The following is a 19953-nucleotide window of genomic DNA, read 5'->3' on the forward strand; positions in this document are numbered from 1 at the left end:
GAAAAGTTAAATGACCAAATGAATCAACTTCGAGCAGTTTATGTCAGCAATGGTACTGCTGTGCTAAGGTTTCACTAAAGTGGCCCAGTGAGAATTGTGCCCAGTGAGAATTGTGCCCAGTGAGAATTGTGCCCAGTGAGAATTGTGCCCAGTGAGAATAAGCCTGTCTGAATGGAGTTACTGGAGGAGGGAATGATTGAAGATTGCCCAAAAAGTAAGCTGCACTCAGATGCTACACCCATTTCTGAAGAAGGGTCCCAACCCAAAACGTCAGCTTTTCTGCTCCTCTGATGCTGCCTGGCCCGCTGTGTTCCTCTAGCTCCATACTGTGTTGTCTCTGCACTCAAATGAGTATAGTTTTTCTAAAAATGCCATTATGTTTTATTGCCAAAATCTACAAATAAGACATGAGCACTACATTCTCACAGAGATCTGCTCAAACGGATTTGAAAGCAATATATTCGCAATAAATTGCAAAATATTTCAGCTGATCTACATTCATTTGGGGGTGTGGGGGGCAGAAGTGATAAAAGACATTGGAGATCTGCTATTAGCAATTATTTGAATGTGGAACTACTGGAGTCACCCAGTAGCTTCCAATTCTGTTATTTCTATCAATGCTATCCAAAGATGCAGGAAAAGAGAGTCTTGGCTCATTCATCCAACAGAATGAATTTCAATCCTATTATGAAGTATCTCTTTCCCCTTAGTAGCACAGCTGAAGTTTCCACCTAGGGTATTTGGAGGCATGCTCACCAACCAAAACAACTCATTGCTTAGCAGCAGTACATACCTGGATATCTCTGGCCCTCTCATCTGACTGGTATGCAACTTTTTCCTCCATACTAGCAAGTTCCTGCTTCAAGTTAGACATTTCGTTCTGATGAAGTTCAGTCAGATCATTCAATTGTTCCTCCAGGCGCTCATACCTGTATAGAGAGTTACAATTTACAGTGCTTATACATGAACATATGAATTAGGGGAAGTAGGACAATTGGGGTAATACTGAGATTATACTGAATAAAAACCGAAAGAACTACGGATGCTGTAAATCAGGAACAAAAACAAATTTGGTGGAAAAGCTCAGCAGGTCTGGCTGCATCTGTGAAGGGAAAAAACAGAGTTAACATTTCGGGTCCGGTGATCCCTTCCTCAGAGGAAGGGTCACCAGACCCGAAACATTAACTAATTTTTCCTTCACAGATGCTGCCAGACCTGCTGAGCTTTTCCACCAAATTTGTTTTTGCTCCTGAGATTATACTGCTTCTGTAGAAAGTCAAAAGATCATTGACCCAAAATGTAAACTCCATTTCTCTCACCACAGGTGCCTTCCATAGCCAGTGAGCATTGCCAGCATTTTGGTTCTAATTGCAGATTTCCAGTAATATTTGAGTCTCATTTTTAAAATAGACCCTATCCTTCTCTTAATGTTCAATGTACCATTACAAGGAGTAGTAGAAGATACTCTGCAGTAGTTTCAGATCATTTTCTTGCATTCTTAGAAGCTGTACTTGTACAGACCATGCAGAACATACCATGTAACACTACAAATCTACACTTTTACTAACTTGGATGATCCAATAGGAGATGCACTCTACTTGGTACCACTTAGAAATCAATGAACTCAAGAGACATTACACTCCTGGCCTACTGTGGTTACTTTGAGGATAAAGCAGAGACAGGGTCTTCAATGTCAAGAACACAGAAGAAAGACTGGAAAATGCTGGACTCTTCAGAATTCAGAGGTGGCTAATTAGAAATCACCTGTACAAGTATACAAAATACTTACTGGATAACAAGAGGTTAATCCTCAGCTGTATCTCAAATTAAATTTAAATTGGTGAATAAGAGAACAAAAAGTACAAATTGGGATATTGTTTACTTTGGGACTAATATTAGGAGGCATCTTTTCACATAGCAATAATTATTTAAATGTTAATTGCAGTAAGCATGTTATTCTCAACTTAATTGGAGAGATAATGCAGTTTCATTTGAATTGGGAGATGTGCCGTTCTCGGTCATGAATTACTCTGCTCTTAAAGTGGACTTTTGGCCCATAAATGTCACAAAGTTTAATTATTGGCAAGAAAAAAATAAAATGATATCAACCTGAACTGCAAATTAGAGAGGAATTACTAATTTCAACCCCCAGGTTAATGACTGCAGGAAACAGCTAAATGGAATTGATGTACAGGTCAAGTAGCATTTAATCAAACAGTGGAACAGGTCATAACTACTCACTAGTCCAGTTCCTATTTCTATTTTCTCCTTTAATAAAAGGAAGGCAGTGAGCTGCCTTCCTGAACTCCTGCAGTCCATTCGCTGTAGATCAACCCACAGTGCTGTTAGGAATGGAGTTCCAGGATTTTGACCCAATGACCGTGAAGCTATATTTCCAGGTCAGGATGTGAACTTGCACATGGTGCTGTTCCCACATATCTGCTTTCTTGTCCTCCTAGATGCTGGAAGCTGTGGGTTTGGTGTAATGTGTCTTGGTGAATTTCTGCAGTGATTGGTGTTGGAGGGAGTAAATGTTTATGGATGTAGTGCCAATCAAGTGGGCTGCTTTGTTCTGGATGGTGTCTGACTGTTGTTGGAGCTGCACTCATCCGAGTGGGAGTACTGCATCACATTGCTGATTTCAGCCTTGTAGCTGGGGTGCTATGGAGAATCAGGAGGTATGTTACTCATTGCAAGATTCCTAGTCTCTGTTTAGTTGACAAACGGACTATGTTTAGTTGAAGTCACTCATTCACATTTGCTAGAAGCTGTTTATATTCATTAGCAGGGCCCTGACCTCTGCAAGCAAGAAGAGCATATCCAGGTGGTACCAAGTAGAGTGCATCTCCTATTGGATCATCCAAGTTAATAAAAGTGTAGATTTGTAGTGAGTTACATGGTATGTTCTGCATGGTCTGGATATCCAGCAGAACAAAAGCATAGTCATCAATAGTTCCCTGGTGCATTTGGCAATGCTTCAACCAATCAGAATCTACCAGCCTACTAATCAGCACCCTTTTCTCACCAAAGGTAAGCTGATGTTTCCTCTAAAATTTGGTACTCCTGCGCCTATTCTAATGCATGCAAAATGAAAAGCTTGGACAACATTCCTCTTTCTCAGTAATACTTCAGTCCCATACTGCAAAGCGACTAGTCCTGTAAGACTGTCAAAACATAGCATTAAATGTTCAAACAAAAATGAAAGCTTGTTTTGCATCTGTAATATAGTGATATCTATGATGTCATAGAGAGGCACTTTCACTCAACTCTATCAACATACTGCCATTACACTGCTTAGAGAGAAGATAGGTACAGAAGTACTGGGGTAAATGTGATATGATCAATTTACACAATCATTTTTTTTGAAAATTGCAACAATAAAACATGGTCATTACAGACTATAGGTTAGTAAATTAAATTTAGTAAGCTATTTAGTCATTTATCATGTTCTTTCTTGAATAGTGACCGAATATTTAAAATTCAGAATCTGTGTACCGCTTACACTGTCGCATTGGCACCCTCAGTCACTCATTTTATAACTTAACCTGCAAATGATGTGCTCAAGGAGAACATATACAGCTGACCTGTTCTGGGGATGTGAACTGCACAGGTAGGTGGTTTTTCATCAGTGACTAATTCAGAAGAGATTGCAAACTGGCATTATACCATGGTGGATGGGGATGAAGAACATTTGAAGTGTAGGCAGGGAAGGAGTCAGGAAATCTAGAAAGGGGAACATGGAGGGAGACAGAGAAGCCTGAGAGGGGCATGAGGGGCAAGGAGTGAACAGGGGAGTGGAAAATGACCTGGAACAGACTGTAAATAAAGATTTAGTGTAGGGCACAAAGAAGTCATTTTTGGAGCGTGAAATCTGTAAGTGTAAAAAAGCGACAAGGCAGCTGAATTTACTTTAACTTTTCTAGCTGTGTTATTCTCCAAAAGTTAAGAATTTTGTCAATAAGCTAATAATCTGCAAGAAAATGGGTTTGATTCAGTGATAGACAAGAACACGTACGACACCAATAGATGGGTAAGCCACGAGGGAGAAATGCAAGAAGGATTAAAATAGTTACATAAATGCTTGATATAATCAACATCAAATTGTGGAGAAAGAAACAGAGGTTAATATTTCAGCTTGATGATCTTTCATTAGAACGGAGATATTTCACATTGGGGGAGAAAGTAAAATAGGACATAAAAGAACAAGTGGGAGAGATATAGTTGAGTGCAAGAGTGATTAAATGACTAAGTGGTGACGGTAGAAGATAAAGGGGGAAAAAGTATGGGAACTGAAGAGGGGTCTACAGACGGTGTCAATAATTACAGCAGAATGGTGTGGGGAAAGGTATAGGTCAATCAGGCAAAGAGAAGATGGTTCCTGAACCCCAGAAATGTGGTGGAAGACAGACTGGAAGGCCCTGGGATCAGTAGATCCCAATTATACTTCCTGTTCCTAGCCTATTTCTGTATCTTGTGCCTGCTGAAAAGCCATTCAACTCAATATTTTCCAGTTCTGACCTAAAACACTAATTCTGGTGTGGAGTCCTTCCAGGATTTGTAGTTTTTATTATCAGAAATCACAACACCAGGTGAAAGTCCAACAGGTTTATTTGAAAACACAAGCTTTCGGCAGCTCAGTCCTTCTTCAGGTGTTAGTGAGAGAGGTAGTATCAGATACAGAATTCGTAAGTAAAAGATCAAAAGGGTCACACCACTGATGAGGATGGGCCTCGTGTCCTGTTCCTGTGAGGGCATCCTTCAACACCTTCAGGTGTCAATCACATTCCTCCTATTCCCAAACAGCTTCCACCCTAAACATATTAAAACAGGCATCTCCTGCAGCCAAGCCCTAGGCATACACAGGATCTGAAGGTGTCGAAGGACGCCCTCATAGGAACAGGATACGAGGCCCAGCTCATGGATCGCCAGTTCAGACATACTACAGCGAAAACCTGGAATGACCTCTTCAGAAGACAGACACAGGTACATCCGACAGGGTACCCTTCATCTTCCATTACTTCCCAGGAGTGGAGAAACTACACCATGTTTGTCGCAGCCTTGGAGTACATTATCAATGATGGTGAGCACCTCGCCAAGATCTTCTCCATGTCTCCAGTTCTCACCTTCAAATAGCCCATTGTTTGCAGCAAACTACCCAGCCTTCAGGATAACATCAACCACAAAACTATACAACACTATCATGACAACCTCTGCAAGCCATGCCGGATCTTCGACATGGACACCACCATCACACATGGCAACACCATCCTCCATGTGCACAGCAGATACTCATGTGACTCGGCTAACATTGTCTATTGCATATGCTACAGGGCAAGGATGCCCAGAGGCATGGCACATTGGTGAAACCATGCAGAGGCTACTACAACAGATGAATGGACACCGTGCAACAAGTCGCTAAACGGGGATGTTCCTGCCCAGTGGGGGAGGCACTTCAATGGTCAAGGACATCCGGCCTCCGACCTTTGGGTAAAACATCCTCTAAAAGGCGGACATGTGGATACACAACAATGCAGAAGAATTGCTGAGCAGAGGTTGATAGCCAAGCTCGGAACCCATGAGGACGGCCTCAACTGGGATCTTGGGGTTTATAATCGCGCTACAGGTGACCCCACCTCACACCCATACACCCTCTCCACCAGCCCCACCCCCCCACCACACACACACACACACAAATAAATCTATGGGGGAATTTGTATTTGCAGATACATTCTACCTTGTTCAAAAAACACACAAGTTATAGACAGTCAATGCTTTAGAAATAAAACCAGTCTGACTCCAAACCAAAACATAGATTCTAAACAAAGCCTCACATCTAACATGCACTGTCCGACCTAAAACGGCACCTCTTCTTTATACTGATAAAACCTTTAGATCATTCAGGACAGTGATTTGAAAGGAATTCAAGGATTTACATATACATATTAACCAATTAAAGTCTTCTAACTGATTACAGATTTAACAGCATCTTGGGTTTGTTTAATATACTGTCATCAGTGGTGTAGCCCTTTGATCTTTTACTTATGAATTCTGTGTCTGATACTACCTTTTGGGTTCTAAGAAGGCGTATGGTGTGTTGGCTTTCATTGGCAGGGGAATTGAGTTTAACAGCTGTGAGGTTATGCTGCAGCTCTATAAAACTCTGCTCTGACCACACTTGGAATATTGTTCAGTTCTGGTCACCTCATTACAGGAAGGATGTGGCAGCTTTACAGAGGGTGCAGAGGAGATTTACCAGGATGCTGCCTGGACTGGAGGGCAGGTCTTATGAGGAAAGGTTGAGGGAGCTAGGGCTTTTTTCATTGGAGAGAAAAAGAGCATGAGAGGTGACTTGATAGAGGTTTACAAGATGATGAGAGGCATAGATAGAGTGGATACTCAGAGACTTTTTCCCAGGGCAGAAACAACTATTACGAGGGGGCATAATTTTAAGATGATTGGAGGAAGGTATAAGGGAGATGTTAGAGGTAGGTTCTTCACACGGAGAGTGGTGGGCATGTGGAATGCACTGTTGGCAGTGGTAACGGAGTCAAATAGTTGAGAGACTTTCAAACGACTCGGATAGATATGGACGATAGTAAAATTTAGGGTAGATTGATTTTAGTAGGGTAATAGGTTGGCACAACATCGGGGGCTGAAGGGCCTGTACTGTGCTGTACTGTTCTATGTACCTCTCTCACTAACACCCGAAGGAGGGGCGAGACTCTGAAAGCTGGCATTTTCAAATAACCGTTGGACTATAACCTGGTGTCATGTGATTTCTGACATTGTCCACCACAGTCTAACACCGGCACTTCCACATCAGTGTTTATTGTAGATTTCTAGCATGTTAAAAGATCACAACTGGGGCAAGAGGGCTGAAATTTTCTGAATTGAAATTATGATAAAAATCAGCAAGCATTCCCACTCCCAGTTCAGCAAACGCAGACATAGTTCTGATTCAACTGGTAACATTTGTTATCTCAGCTTCTGTGAAACCATATTTCAGCAGAAGTGTGTGTTTTAGGGCAAAAGCAAACACAGTGAACGGGTGATCGATAGGGCAATTAAATAATATCAAACTAAAACAGGTTACATCTAAACATAGTTTTTCATTCATGCTGGGATGCTCAGCTACAATATGCAGAAATTTCAGTACAGTTGATCCTTACACAAAATAAACCAAGAAAATTTAGAGACAAATTTGAGTTAACTTGATTTGCCTTTTTGAACCTTCTCTCAAAATTACATCTAAAATTGACAATTTGCTTCATTACAGCCTCACCTTATATTTTATACAGATAACCAATACATTTCAAATATAATTATATTTGTATTTAAAATGCAGATTGCCAGCAGGGACGCTACATTGAAATAGTTGGTGGAACAACTGAACTTGTAAAAGTCTATGGTAGACTGCACCACCTCCAGGCAATTCAAGGCATTGCAACAGTAACAACTAAATAAATTACTGCCCCTTTCAAATTCTCCACATTATTTTTTCACCTTCTTCCTTGCACCCCCTTCTGTCCTCAACACCAAACATAACCAAACATTTTACACCATTAAATCTCAACTAGGAACAGACCCTGCTTTTAAGGGCAACCAATGGCAGCTTTTGGTTGATGCCAAGCTGACCCTGTATGATATAGAGACTAGCACTATCCTTTAAAATTTACCTTGTCTTCCCATTTCTTCGCTTCTGTTCTTTACTTGGGTGTCAGAATAATTTTACTATTCAAAGGCACTATATTGTTCAATCTGTCTGCTGATTCTGGGAATGCAATTCCTGGCAGGTAACTTTTTTTTCCATTCATTTGTGGGATGTGGGCATCGCTGGCTGGCCAGCATTTCTTACTCATCCCTAGTTGCTTTTGAGAAGGTGGTGATCAGCTGTCTTGGACCGCTGCAGTCCTCCTGCTGTGGGTTGACCCACAATGCTATTAGGGAGGCAATTCTAGGATTTTGACCCAGCAACAGTGAAGGAACAGTGATATATTTCCAAGTCAGGTTGGTGAATGACTTGGAGGGGAACGTGGAGTGGTGGTGTTCTCATATGTCTGATGCCCTTGTCCTTTGTAGATGGAAGTGGTCGTAGGTTTGGAAGGTGCTGTCTGAGGATCTTTGGTGAATTTCTGCAGTGCATCTTGTAGATAGTACACACTGCTGCTATTGAGCGTCAGTGGTGGAGGGAGTGAATGCTTGTGGATGTAGTACCAATCATGTGGCTGCTTTGTTCTGGATGCTGTCAAGCTTCTTGAATGTTTTTGGGGCTGCAGTCATCCAGGCAAGTTGGGAGTATTCCTTCATGCTCCTGGACTTGTGCCTTGTAGATTGTGGACAGGCTTGGAGGAGTCAGGAGGTGAGTTACTCGCCACAGTATTCCGAGCTTATGGTCTGCTCTTCTAGCCACTGTGTTGATGTGGTGAATCCAGCTGAGTTTCTGGTCAATGGCAACACACAGGATGTTGATAGTGGGGGATTCAGTGATGGTAACACCATTTAATGTCAAGGGACAGGGGTGAGATTGTCTCTTATTGGTGATGGTCATAGCCTGGCACTTGTGACACGAATGTCACTTGCCATGTGTCAGCCCAAGCCTGGATATTGTCCAGATCTTGTTGCATGTGAACATGGACTGCTTCAGTATCGGAGGAGTCGCGAATGGTGCTGAACATTGTGCAATCATTGGCGAACCTCCCCACTTCTGACCTTATGATGGAGGGAAGGCCATTGATGAAGCAGCTGAAGATAGTTGGGCCTAGGACACTATCCTGAGGAACTTCTGCAGAGATGTCCTGCAGCTGAGATGATTGACCACCAACAACCACGACCATCTTCCTATGTGTCAGGTATGACCAAAGAGTTTGCCCCCAGTACTCATTGATTCCAGTTTTGCTAGGGCTCCTTGATGTCATGCTCGGTCGAATGCAGCCTTGATATCAAGGGCTGTCACTCTCATCTCTGGAGTTCAGCTCTTTTGTCCATGTTTGAACTAAGGCTGTGATGAGGTCAGAAGCTAAGTGGCCCTGGCAGAACCCAGACTGGGCACCACCTAGCAGTTTATTTCTGAGCACGTGCTGCCTGATAGCACTATTGATGACACCTTCCATCACTTTACTGATGATCGAGAGTAGACTGATGGAGCAGTAATTGGCCGGGTTGGATTTGTCCTGCTTTTTGTGTACAGGACATACTTGGGCAATTTTCCAAATTGTCAGGTAGATACCAGTGTTGTAACTGTACTGGAACAGCTTGGCTAGGGGAGCGGCAAGTTCTGGGGCACAAGTCTTCAGTACTATTGCTGGAATGCCTGTAGCCTTTGCAGTATCCAGTGTCTCCAAACATTTCTTGACATCACGTGGAGTGATTCGAATTGGCTGAAGACTGGTATCTGTAATGCTGGGAACCACTGGAGGAGGCAGAGATGGATCATCCACTCAGCACTTCTGGCTGAAGATTGCTGTGAATGCTTCAGCTTTATCTTTTGCACTGATGTGCTGCGCTCTTCCATCATTGAGAATGGGGATATTTGTAGAGCCTCCTCCTCCAGTGACTTGTTTAATCGTCCATCTCCAGTCATGACTGGATATGGCAGGATTGCAGAGCTTAGATCTGATCCATTGGTTGTGGGATCACTTAGCTCTGCTAACATTAACACAGCTTCAAAGCTGTATCTTTGGGAAATTGCTTAACTCATTAAAATTCAATTGGGCAGCACTACCCAGGTCACAATATAATTACAGATATGCATGTTGAGGATCTGTACGCTTTACAAAGTTCGTAACATAGCATGTTGAAGGACAAAGGTTATTTGAGTCCAGTGGGAGTAACATTTTAGATAAAGTCCTTGTCTACACCCAAGTGTTATACTGACTGTCACAAAGCTTGCATTGACATCACTGATCGAATTAATGTGAAAGATAGTGTTGCCATTCCAGGGTATCAGGTTCGCAGTATAACCTGACCATGCATGAACATGTCAATTCATCAGGCTCCTGAATCGCAGATAAATTTTCCATTCCAATTTTTCTCCCTTTTTCATCTTGAAGGCTCTCATCTATGCAAGGTGATTGTTTCAGACACAATTAGCCTTTAGTCCCTCATCAGGTGGCTACACAATATATGTTTGTTATACGAAAATGAAGGACATTGCCACAAAACTGGATTTTGTCCTCACTTCAATCCACACGTATGTACAATTTAGTATGAATCGCCACTAATGAATAAGGGAGTAACTCAGGCCAATAGTTCCACTCCCTAGTTTAGCAGTGATCAGACCAAACCTAGCACACAGCAACAAAGCCAAAGCCGAAATGCTCCCAGGATAATCTTACTGCATCTTGTCAGCAATGTGACAAAAAAAGATCCTGGTCTTTGTTCAGACTACCTCACTCATTATCAAGTGAAAGCGTATCTCCAAAATGTTGAATGCATACATTTGGAGAACAACTTACTGGAGAAATCACAATACTGTAAAAGCATATACCATCTTAACTGCAACTAGACAAAGATTGGCCTAGAAGAGAGTGCTTACTGACCTTGAGGTAAAATGAAACATTTCACCATTGGCTGTATACTTTTATGGTTATCACTGAAGCTCGAATGCATCAATGCTATAGTCTCAGGAATGCGAATGAGCACACTGACATAGTTACAACTTATGGGTGTGAATGATATTGTCTCTGTCTAGTAAAATATGTGAAGCCTGAAGAAAGCCAGTTTACTTACTCCCACCATTTGCTGTAAGCCGTCACTCTGAATCAATGAGTCAGAGACTTTATACTTCATGCACTTGGAAAGATATTGCTGTGTCTTCAGTGTCAGAGTGAAAATCCTGAAACTTCCTCCCTAATGGCATTGTGGGCATACCTATACCAAACAGGCTACAGCGGTTCAAGGAGGAAGTTCACCACCACCGTCGCAAAGGCAATTAGGGATGGAAAACAAATAATGACCCAACCAGTGATGCCCAAATCCTGTGATCAAATCAAAACATTTCTGCGCTTGCTGTGAAGACGTGTGAGGACCTGAAGGGGGGGGGAAAAAAATCAGAAAACTGAAGGATGTGGAAACAAACGAAATACTCCATTGAATCTGGATGTCTGGTGCGATTTCACCACTTTTTTTGTAGCGTGTGCTCCTGTCTGTGTGCCTGTGTACATACACAGGGTTTTAGGAGGCTAGAAGACAGTGAATAGTTGTTCACCTGTGGTTAGAATCTAATTATTTGTAAGAAAATAGTTCTTGATAAGCACAGAATATGGTAAATATTTTCTGTTAATCTGGGTCTGACAGGCAAATCTGGGGACTGTGTTCCTGGAGACATTTTTTTAATTTTTGTAATGACTCCAGGAATAGTGGGATTGATTTCCAGTGCATGACTTTAACATAACTTAATCTGGGGTTCACAAATCTTTATTCTCCTAAAACTAACCTGCATTCTGATGGGAACTGGGATGAGAAAGGGAAGGAAAAAGAATGTTTGATGGGGAAAGTCCATACTTGTGTTTCATGACCAGTGTAGATATCCATTTCCTTATTCATCAAGTGAAAATATATCAACTGTAAGTTAGATACCTGTATCGTTCTTCTTGCAAACACTGCGTCATGTAAGCATAATCTCTTTGTAACTGTCCTTTCAAATCTTCCATTGCGTCCTCCAGATGTGACTGACTATCTTTAATTTCGTGAAGTTCATCCAGGATAGTATCAAAGTTGTTATGATGGCTGTCCAATGTATTTGATTTGGGACTCCCCATGCCTCCAGCCCCTGCCCCAGAGTTACTCCCACCCGCAGAGCCAGAAGTTGCACTGGAACACTCATCCTCACTTCCATACTTGGGACTTGACACCAGTGTAGCACTGCCACTCAGAATCCTGGTGGTCTCCTCCTGGTGTGACTCATCCAATGTGTCTTTCAAGTGGGCAATGTTGTCAGCGCTGCCAAACTTGTTTCGTATCAGACTAGCAAACTCCCGTGGTTTGGAAACTACTGCTGTGTGAGTGACTTGAGAGAGACCTGACAGGCCTCCTTTTACACCTTCCACCACGCCACCACCAAATCCACTGATCCCAGCTCGGACATTGGCGCCTACGTCCTTCAAACCTTGCTGCATATCCCGCAGAACATCCTTTGGCTGCCTTGAAAGACCATTTTGTTCGATCTCTGCAAAAGTTCATTAAAAAAATTTATATAATAAATGAAATAATATCTGTACAATATAATCTTTTTGCACCTGCTAAATGTGCAATAACTCACATCGGCATTGTGCTCTTACATTTTCAAGTACGATGCTAGAAAGTAAATGGATAATATAGACAATCTGCTCCCAAATATTCATCAATCCCACTCTACAATAGGACACTTGAAAGTATACAAGAGAGTCTAAAACATCCTTGCAGTTGCCCTTGTCCAAAATAAATCATTTAATATTTTGTCTGTATACATCCATTTCTGAGGTCCCCGATTGAAACATTGATAAACCAGGATCAGAGCAAACAGAAGCATGAATCAGATTCCATTTTAAATTATTGCTGCAAGTTAACCTGACCAGGTAACTACAACATCAGGATAACCAATTACACTGAACGATTTCATCGTACAAGCCTAAAATTTATCCATTAACTCAGTTTTTACATTTTTGTCACGTGTTTTTAGATATTTGTGTGCAGTTCTACAGATTGTTGAATACTCACTTAATTGTTTTTTTACATAAGTTTACAGTGTGAAACTATTTGTTGCACTCAGCTGACAATCACATGAATGCCCTTTGCCAAAAAGATCACTGCACTCGATTAGAAACAAAACCAATTGCCTGTAAAACAATGCTACTGGCCTTAGCTCAGATGCAAATCGTGGTGGCCCAGCTGTTGCTCTTTCCTAGCTCAAGAGAGAATTAAAATAGATGGAGAATTATAACTTAGATCTTCTAATTCATTTGTTATTCTCCCAGGAGATCAAAGAGGGAGCTATCCCTTCAGTTTCTTGAGCAGAAGGCAGACGAAATCAAGACAGGGACTTATACACTTAATGCTAAGGACTTAAGGAGTGTTGCCAAACAAAGCGTGCAGGTTCACAGTTTGTTGAAAGTGGAGTTGCAGGTAGGGCAGGGTAGCGAAGAAGGCATTTAGTACGCTTGCCTTTATTGGTCAGCGTGGATACATGAATAGGAAAAGATAGAGGGGGATTTGGGCCAAATGCTGGCAAGTGGGACTAGATTAACCTGGGATATCTGGTCGGGATGGACGAGTTGGACCGAAGGGTCTATTTCAATGCTGTTCATCTCTATGACTGTAACTAAATTTCAAATAAATAAATATTAAGCAGAAAACATGAACGTGACTGAGCTCGGTAAATCCAGATATGAAGACATGGAAGCAAATATTAAGACACCTAATTGAGTACATTCCTTCTACAAAAGAATTGTAGACTCCATGCATCTCTGAAAGAACATTTTTGGATTAGTGGTCACCAATCTCTAAAGATAATCATGCAAAATTTCTGAAACTTGATTTTTGCTTCTTGACTATTGAGACCTGGTTGCTGAAATTCACAGTTAAAGTGCCACTAATTTGCATCTTTAGCAGAATGGGAACAATTTGTTCTTCTTGAATATATTATCATAGATATTTATTGTTCAAATTTTACTTCCTAATTCTGAAGCAAATGTGAATGTCATCTTTTTTGAAATTTAATACTGTAGAGACGACTAGAAACAAATATCCTCTTCTGGCCATCTAGCTAGAAATTGGTAAGTGTTAAATTTTCATGAAATCTTTATTTCCATTCCTCATCCCAGTTTCGATTTCTCTATTTCACTTTCTATTTCGGATGGAGGGCATACATCCACTCAAGTCTAACAGTTTAATTTATTTCACTTTGTTTTAGCATAATTGTTAGTGTTGACAAAAACAAAACATACACAAAAAAGCACTTTGAGCAGACTTGATCCACTCCACTCATCGGAATTTCAATTTTTGCACCACCTCGTTTGCTGGGTTCAAGAAAATGCTTTTTTGTGATCCTGTTCTAAACATTGCACATTCCGTAACTGTGAGTACAGAATTGCACACATTAGTTTCATAATAATAAAGAAGTGTTGATGCAGAAGGTCTAAAACAAAAACAGAAATTGCAGAAGAGAATCAGGTTTTACAGCATTTGCTTTCTCCCTACAGATGCTGCCAGACAATTTCTGTTTTTGCATTAGTTTCAGTTGTTTGTGCCCAGCAGATACGAGAAAAAAAAATCGTTCAGGAGTAGGATCTTCAGGGAAACAAGCTTGCCACGCAGCCTTTCAAACAGAATACATGAAGTGTGATGACAGGGTTTGGACAGCGGAAAAGAAAATTTTAAAAATGCCCACATTGTTTTCTGTTTTTGTTTTAACCTAAACAGTTAAGAAAATCACAGCAGGTTCTAACATTTTTAATTCTTTTCAATGTCCAATCATGGATTTTGGTTTTATACAAACTGAAGTAGTTTAAAGATACTCCAGAATAGATTATTAAACTTTCCTAATGTTATGAAGCAGATGTCATTTCCCTGCACCCCCCCACCCCGATAACTAAAACCGAGATACCCAGAGAAGCTTTCCTTGCATCATAATCTGTTAAAGGAAGTACGAAAAGTGGTACAACCTGCTTCTCACCTCCCAATCGATTATAAATGGGAGATTAAACAAAATGAATTCCTGACAGTCACACTATAATCAACATTGAACTATTAACAAAATGAACAATTCCCCCTTAATTACTAACTATTCCTGAATAAAGCAAAATTCTAATGGTATGCTGCTGCAATAAGTAAGTGTCCCACTTAGATAAATCAAATTAATTTAAAAAAAACTTTAAATTTAGTCTCTCAAAATTACAGCCAGGATACGTCTTCCAAAATATTCAGTGCCTTCTCTGCTGTTCTTCAGTCAGGAACATGTTTCTCCGTCGAATTCTTGTGTCAGGAATATTTGCTAAGAGTGCCACTGTACCTTTAGTTAGATGACAGTTTTCTGGAGAGCCTACAGAATTCTGAGAGAGCCATTGATTTTCTCTTAGGGCTGCTGGTTGTTAATTCTGACAGATGGCAGTTGCTCTCACACCAGTTTTCAAGAACCCTCTTCGTTTACACCCTTGATGACCTAACAATTTTTTACACCAGGATTGGTCCTAGGTTGTCAAAACCATCCGATTTAAATTTAATTAGTTTATAGTCTAAGTGCCTGGTTTAAATTAATTGGCTAATATTCAAACTAGTTGCATTAATAACAAAACAAGACTACTGCTGGGTTGCTAACCATACAGTGTTTTGTTACAAATGTTTCAATTTCAGGAACTCTGTCCTTACTGCTGCTTGCAGATATTTCTTTTAAATCTCCAAGCCTAGCAAAAGCACATCTTTTAAAGAGATCATGCACTCTTCCCCCCCATTTCATTTTACAAATAAATTCTAACATCCTGCCTTCCAATGCACATGTACTCTACCCAACTTCACAACTCTAATAAATGTCACCACAATCCCCAAGTTAGATTGAACAGAAAACACTTAAATGATTCATTTCCAGCACCAATAATCTACCTAAAAGCTTTTACTTACACTTATTTCCATTGTGAGGGAATTTCCAAGCTACTTTGTGAAAGAGAAATTAACGGGATAGTGAAATCACCTGATCAGGCGGGAATAAGACAGAACCAACTGGATTAAACTTCCCACAGTCCGACACAAACAAAAAGCATTATTTCTCTCATTACTTTCCTCTGGAGTAAAAGCCAAACTGAGCTAGTTAGGGTAGGTATAGCTACATCTCCTACAATGACCAGTGGCCCATTCCAGCTATTCCAGATACGTAAACTTTGGGAAAGGAAATAATCTGGCTCATTAGTATTGCCTCTCACATCAGTAAAATCCTGTTGACATTTACTCTTTAGAAATGCAGGTGAAGGATCACTACTTCAGTGTGCATTGGGTCAATTAAATCGTTAATGTGAATCATACCTTCAGAACAGCATGACAGAAGTGGTAGAGACAAAAAGTACAAATGAGCAAATTAAAAAACAAAATGTTTTTCTAGTTAAACTATGAAACTGACAACATTGCTCAACTTTAAAGGAATAATTAAAAAGATTAACCCTTGCTCCCTTTACTTCTGTGACCGTCATTGGAATACATCAATAGTATTGACAAATCCAGATCACAATGCTACCTTTTAGTTTTCTGTGGTAGTGTTCTAGCTTCTTGTGCAGCTGTGCAATTGTCTGTGCCGATTTCTGGTTCTTCTTCTCAAAAACCTGTTTGATACGGGATGCTTGCTGTTTGTCGGCATTGTTGGCCAGTTTCAAGTATTCTGCTACATTATCATCCCGAGCAGTTTGCTCGATTTTTATCTGTTCTGTGATTTTCAGGATCTTCTGGTGAAGGTGTTCTATGGCTGCTTTTGTCTTATGAGGATCTGGGGTTCCGTCGGGCACATCAAGGCTAATGTTGGAGTCTGAGCCCCCATGGCTGGTGTTTGCTGGCAAACTGAGTGTACTCACATCTCCCTTTTCAAGCTGGAAAAGGCAGAGAAAGTAAAACTTTATTAACATAAAATTGTAACAGAACCGATCTTTCTTACAAATCACTCCTGTCTTCTCTTGAAGGTGCTGACCCTCATGCTGGGCACAAGTCCCAGTGACCATAGCATTTCATGTGTGAGCGTTTACAATGAGCTTAATAGATAAGATTGATACTTGCTAAGTGTCCAACCAATTGCATTTTTCCACAGGGCCACTGGATTGCAATCAGTAGTAATCCAGACAGATTTTGTTCCCCTTCCTGTAGTCCAGAAACAGATGCACTCAAACTGATCTTCGCCAGTTACACAAAATCAATTTACAGGTGATCCTCATCCTATGAACATTCACACTTAAAAACGAGAACCCATATTACTATTAAATTTTAAGGATCCAACATGTGAACAGTCAGTCAACTTACAAATAGGTATTTTGTTCTGTACTGCGTAGTGTTCTGACTTGTGCAGAAATTGACTTCAAAAGAGACTCTGGAACAGCACCCATTTGTAACTCGGGGACTAAATGTAAAGCAACTAAATGTAAAGCCTCTTGTGCCATGCCTGCGTTCCTTTCTCGTTCTCAGTGTAAAACAGGGAGTGATCTGCTATGAACCTGTCTACTAACATTGCTAACAAACAAACAAAAAGATTGTTTCCTCCCCTTCCCTGCTGTATGGGCTCAAATGTGCAAATTCAGCTCAAATCAAGGATTGGTTCAATGACGTTTTTTTGAATATGTAATATGGACAGGGCAGTGGTGCGCTGTTTTATATCTACACGTTTTTCCAGAAAGCATTCAATAAAGTCCCGCTTACAAGATTGTTACTTAAAAGTTGAAGCTTAAGAAATTTAAAGCAAATTTATTAAACCGGTTATGAAATATCAAGTAACAGGAAATGGAGATTTGGAAGAATGGACAAGTGCTCTAAATAACGGATGTACCTCGAGATGTTCCAAAGGGACCCTTGCCAAGACCTCAACCATTGACTGAATTTATTAACTTAAATGACAGGATAGAGGCCCACATATCCAACTTTGTTGGTGGCACAAAACTAGGTAATAATGTGAATGTTGCATACAAAAGCATAATATTACAAAAAAAAATTAATCAGCAATTGCAAATGAATTCCAAGGCAAGCAAAATTTGAGGTTGTCCACTTTGAACCTAAAAAAGTGTAGAATGTGGTAAATGGTGTAAAGCAGTAAACAGGGAGCTACAAAGAGATCTACATTTCTGAAGTAGGGTCTAGGCCCGAAACGTCAGCCTTCCTGCTCCTATGCTGCTGCTTGGCCTGCTGTGTTCATGCAGCTTTACACCTTGTTATCTCAACATTGTGCTATCCCCTTTAGTATTACTAAGATGTAGGAATGGCAATACTCACTTGATAGGAAATTAAATCTGTCATCTTAAGAAAATGATTACTGCAGCTCTCAGATGTAGCAAAATTCAAGAAAAACTAAGTAGGAGGAGCTTTGTCTTAAGATAAAAATAACCTATTTTGTAGTATCCAATGGATCTCAGAAGATAGCAATAAGAAATTCTCTTTTTAAGGTCGTCACCTTACCAAAGTCAATTGCACCAGACAATTTGCAAAGAGGATAATTCCAACAGCAAATAAATAAATCAGATACTTGATTTTGATCATATAAATGAAAGGTTTTTATTCAAGTGAGGCTCAAGCAGGTATGTGACATGATGAGACAAAAACAAGCATTTCTAATGCATGAATTAGGAGTAGAAGTAGGCCATTCAATAAGATTATGGCTGATCTATTTTGAATTCCATATTCCCAAACACCCCTGACAACCTATGATTCTCATCCCTAACAAGAATTTGTAAGCATCTACAAAGCATTCAATGACCCTGCCTCCATCGCTTTGTGACACAGTGTCCTAAAGCTGCACAACTCTGAACGGTTATTGAGAGCAGACAGGAAAGTGGAGTTGAGATCAGCTATGATTGCATAAAATGGAAGGAGCAGGCTCTAGGGGCTGAATTACCTGCTCCTGCTCCGAGTTCTTATGTCCTCATCTCTGTCCTGAAAGGGCAACCCCAAATCTTTACTTTTTAGTTGGTCCCCTACTTCTGGAATCCTCAAGATGTAATAGAAGCAGCTACCCTAAAGTATTTTCTGCTCCTAGATGAATGCTAACCTTAAAGAATTAAATAAGAAAACACAAAAATGTAGCTTTTAGGAACAGAAAATGACTGTTTTGGTTCAAAAGCTCATTATTTTTCCTTCATTTCAACCAATTACCCTTTTATCCACATAATCCCAGGATTCTTACCTCCGCCTGCAATGCCTCTAGTTGCCTAATCCCATTAGAGCAACACTGGAGTGCCTTACAAGTGGTCTTTGGGACAGAGAGAAGATTACACAAATTCACCAAACATTTCCATTGATGGTGACTGCCCGATAATTACTTGTAAAAATTGAACATCAAGACAGGCTATTCCTCTCAATTAGCTTATTGACAAATCAGAGCCAATGATACCACAAACCAAGCCCAAGCCATGTTCCAGGGACACCTAAAACACACTACCGATAGAAGTCCAAGTTGCAAGAGACCAAGTTGGTGAGACCATGCAGACACTACAGCAATGGATGAATAGACACCATGCAACAACCACCAGACAGGAATGTTCCCTCCCAGTTGTGGAACACTTCAGCGGTCAAGGGCATTTAGCCTCCAATCTTCAGGTAAGTGTCCTACAAGGCTGACTTTGAGATACACAATAACACAGAATCACCAAGTGGAAACTAATAGCCATGCTCCATACCCATGGAGACGGCCTCAACTGTGATCTTGTCACGCTACATTTGACCCCACCACGCTGTTTTGTATCTGTAAAATCTCCTTGGTGTCCTGTTTTGACACCATCATCTTGATAAATTATTATGACCTCTCCACCTTAATTAGTTTGTACAGTTTTAGATTACATTTACTTTGGTTAGACCCTCAGCATGTGACTCTTATACCTATCATGTTATTCTATCATTTACTTTGTCTGAAGCATTATGTTATTTTTAATTTTTGTAATTATCTGCCTCTTTTAGTCAGATTATAGGTCATCCCTTTGCTCATTATTCAGCTATTGATACTTTACTCACACCGTCTAACACTGTCACCTGCAGACTTGTTAATCGTCACTCCACTCACACCAGTTATATGATCTTTTGACCTCTCTGCCTACAAATTCTGTGTGTGTCCTTCTCTCTTGCTTCACCCGGTGAAGGGGCTGCACTCTGAAAGCTTGTGATTTCAAATAACCTCTTGGACTATAACTTGTTGTCATGTGACTTCTCAAGTTGCAATAGAACAAGGTAAGCACACCATTCTCTAATTTCTGTAGTAGTTTAGTTCATCATTGTGTGGACTGACTCCTGTAAAGAAACTAGCAGCTG

The 19953-nt window shown here is 40.5% G+C and overlaps 1 protein-coding gene across 5 annotated transcripts in view; it reads right to left on the reverse strand.

Annotated features, from left to right (window-relative positions):
- Positions 1-19953, reverse strand: part of tmcc2 (transmembrane and coiled-coil domain family 2) — a 143263-nt gene that overhangs the window by 11599 nt on the left and 111711 nt on the right. For all 5 annotated transcript variants that reach the window (XM_048612076.1, XM_020531891.2, XM_048612075.1 and 2 more), the window contains 3 exons: positions 16199-16544; positions 11578-12166; positions 794-929 (listed from right to left, as the gene is read on the reverse strand). In XM_048612076.1, coding sequence (XP_048468033.1) covers positions 794-929; positions 11578-12166; positions 16199-16544 — 1071 coding nt within the window. The remainder of the gene's footprint in view (positions 1-793; positions 930-11577; positions 12167-16198; positions 16545-19953) is intronic.

The sequence above is a fragment of the Rhincodon typus genome, chromosome 25 (genome assembly GCF_021869965.1).
Source record: "Rhincodon typus isolate 14 chromosome 25, sRhiTyp1.1, whole genome shotgun sequence".
In the NCBI taxonomy this organism is placed as follows: domain Eukaryota; kingdom Metazoa; phylum Chordata; class Chondrichthyes; order Orectolobiformes; family Rhincodontidae; genus Rhincodon; species Rhincodon typus.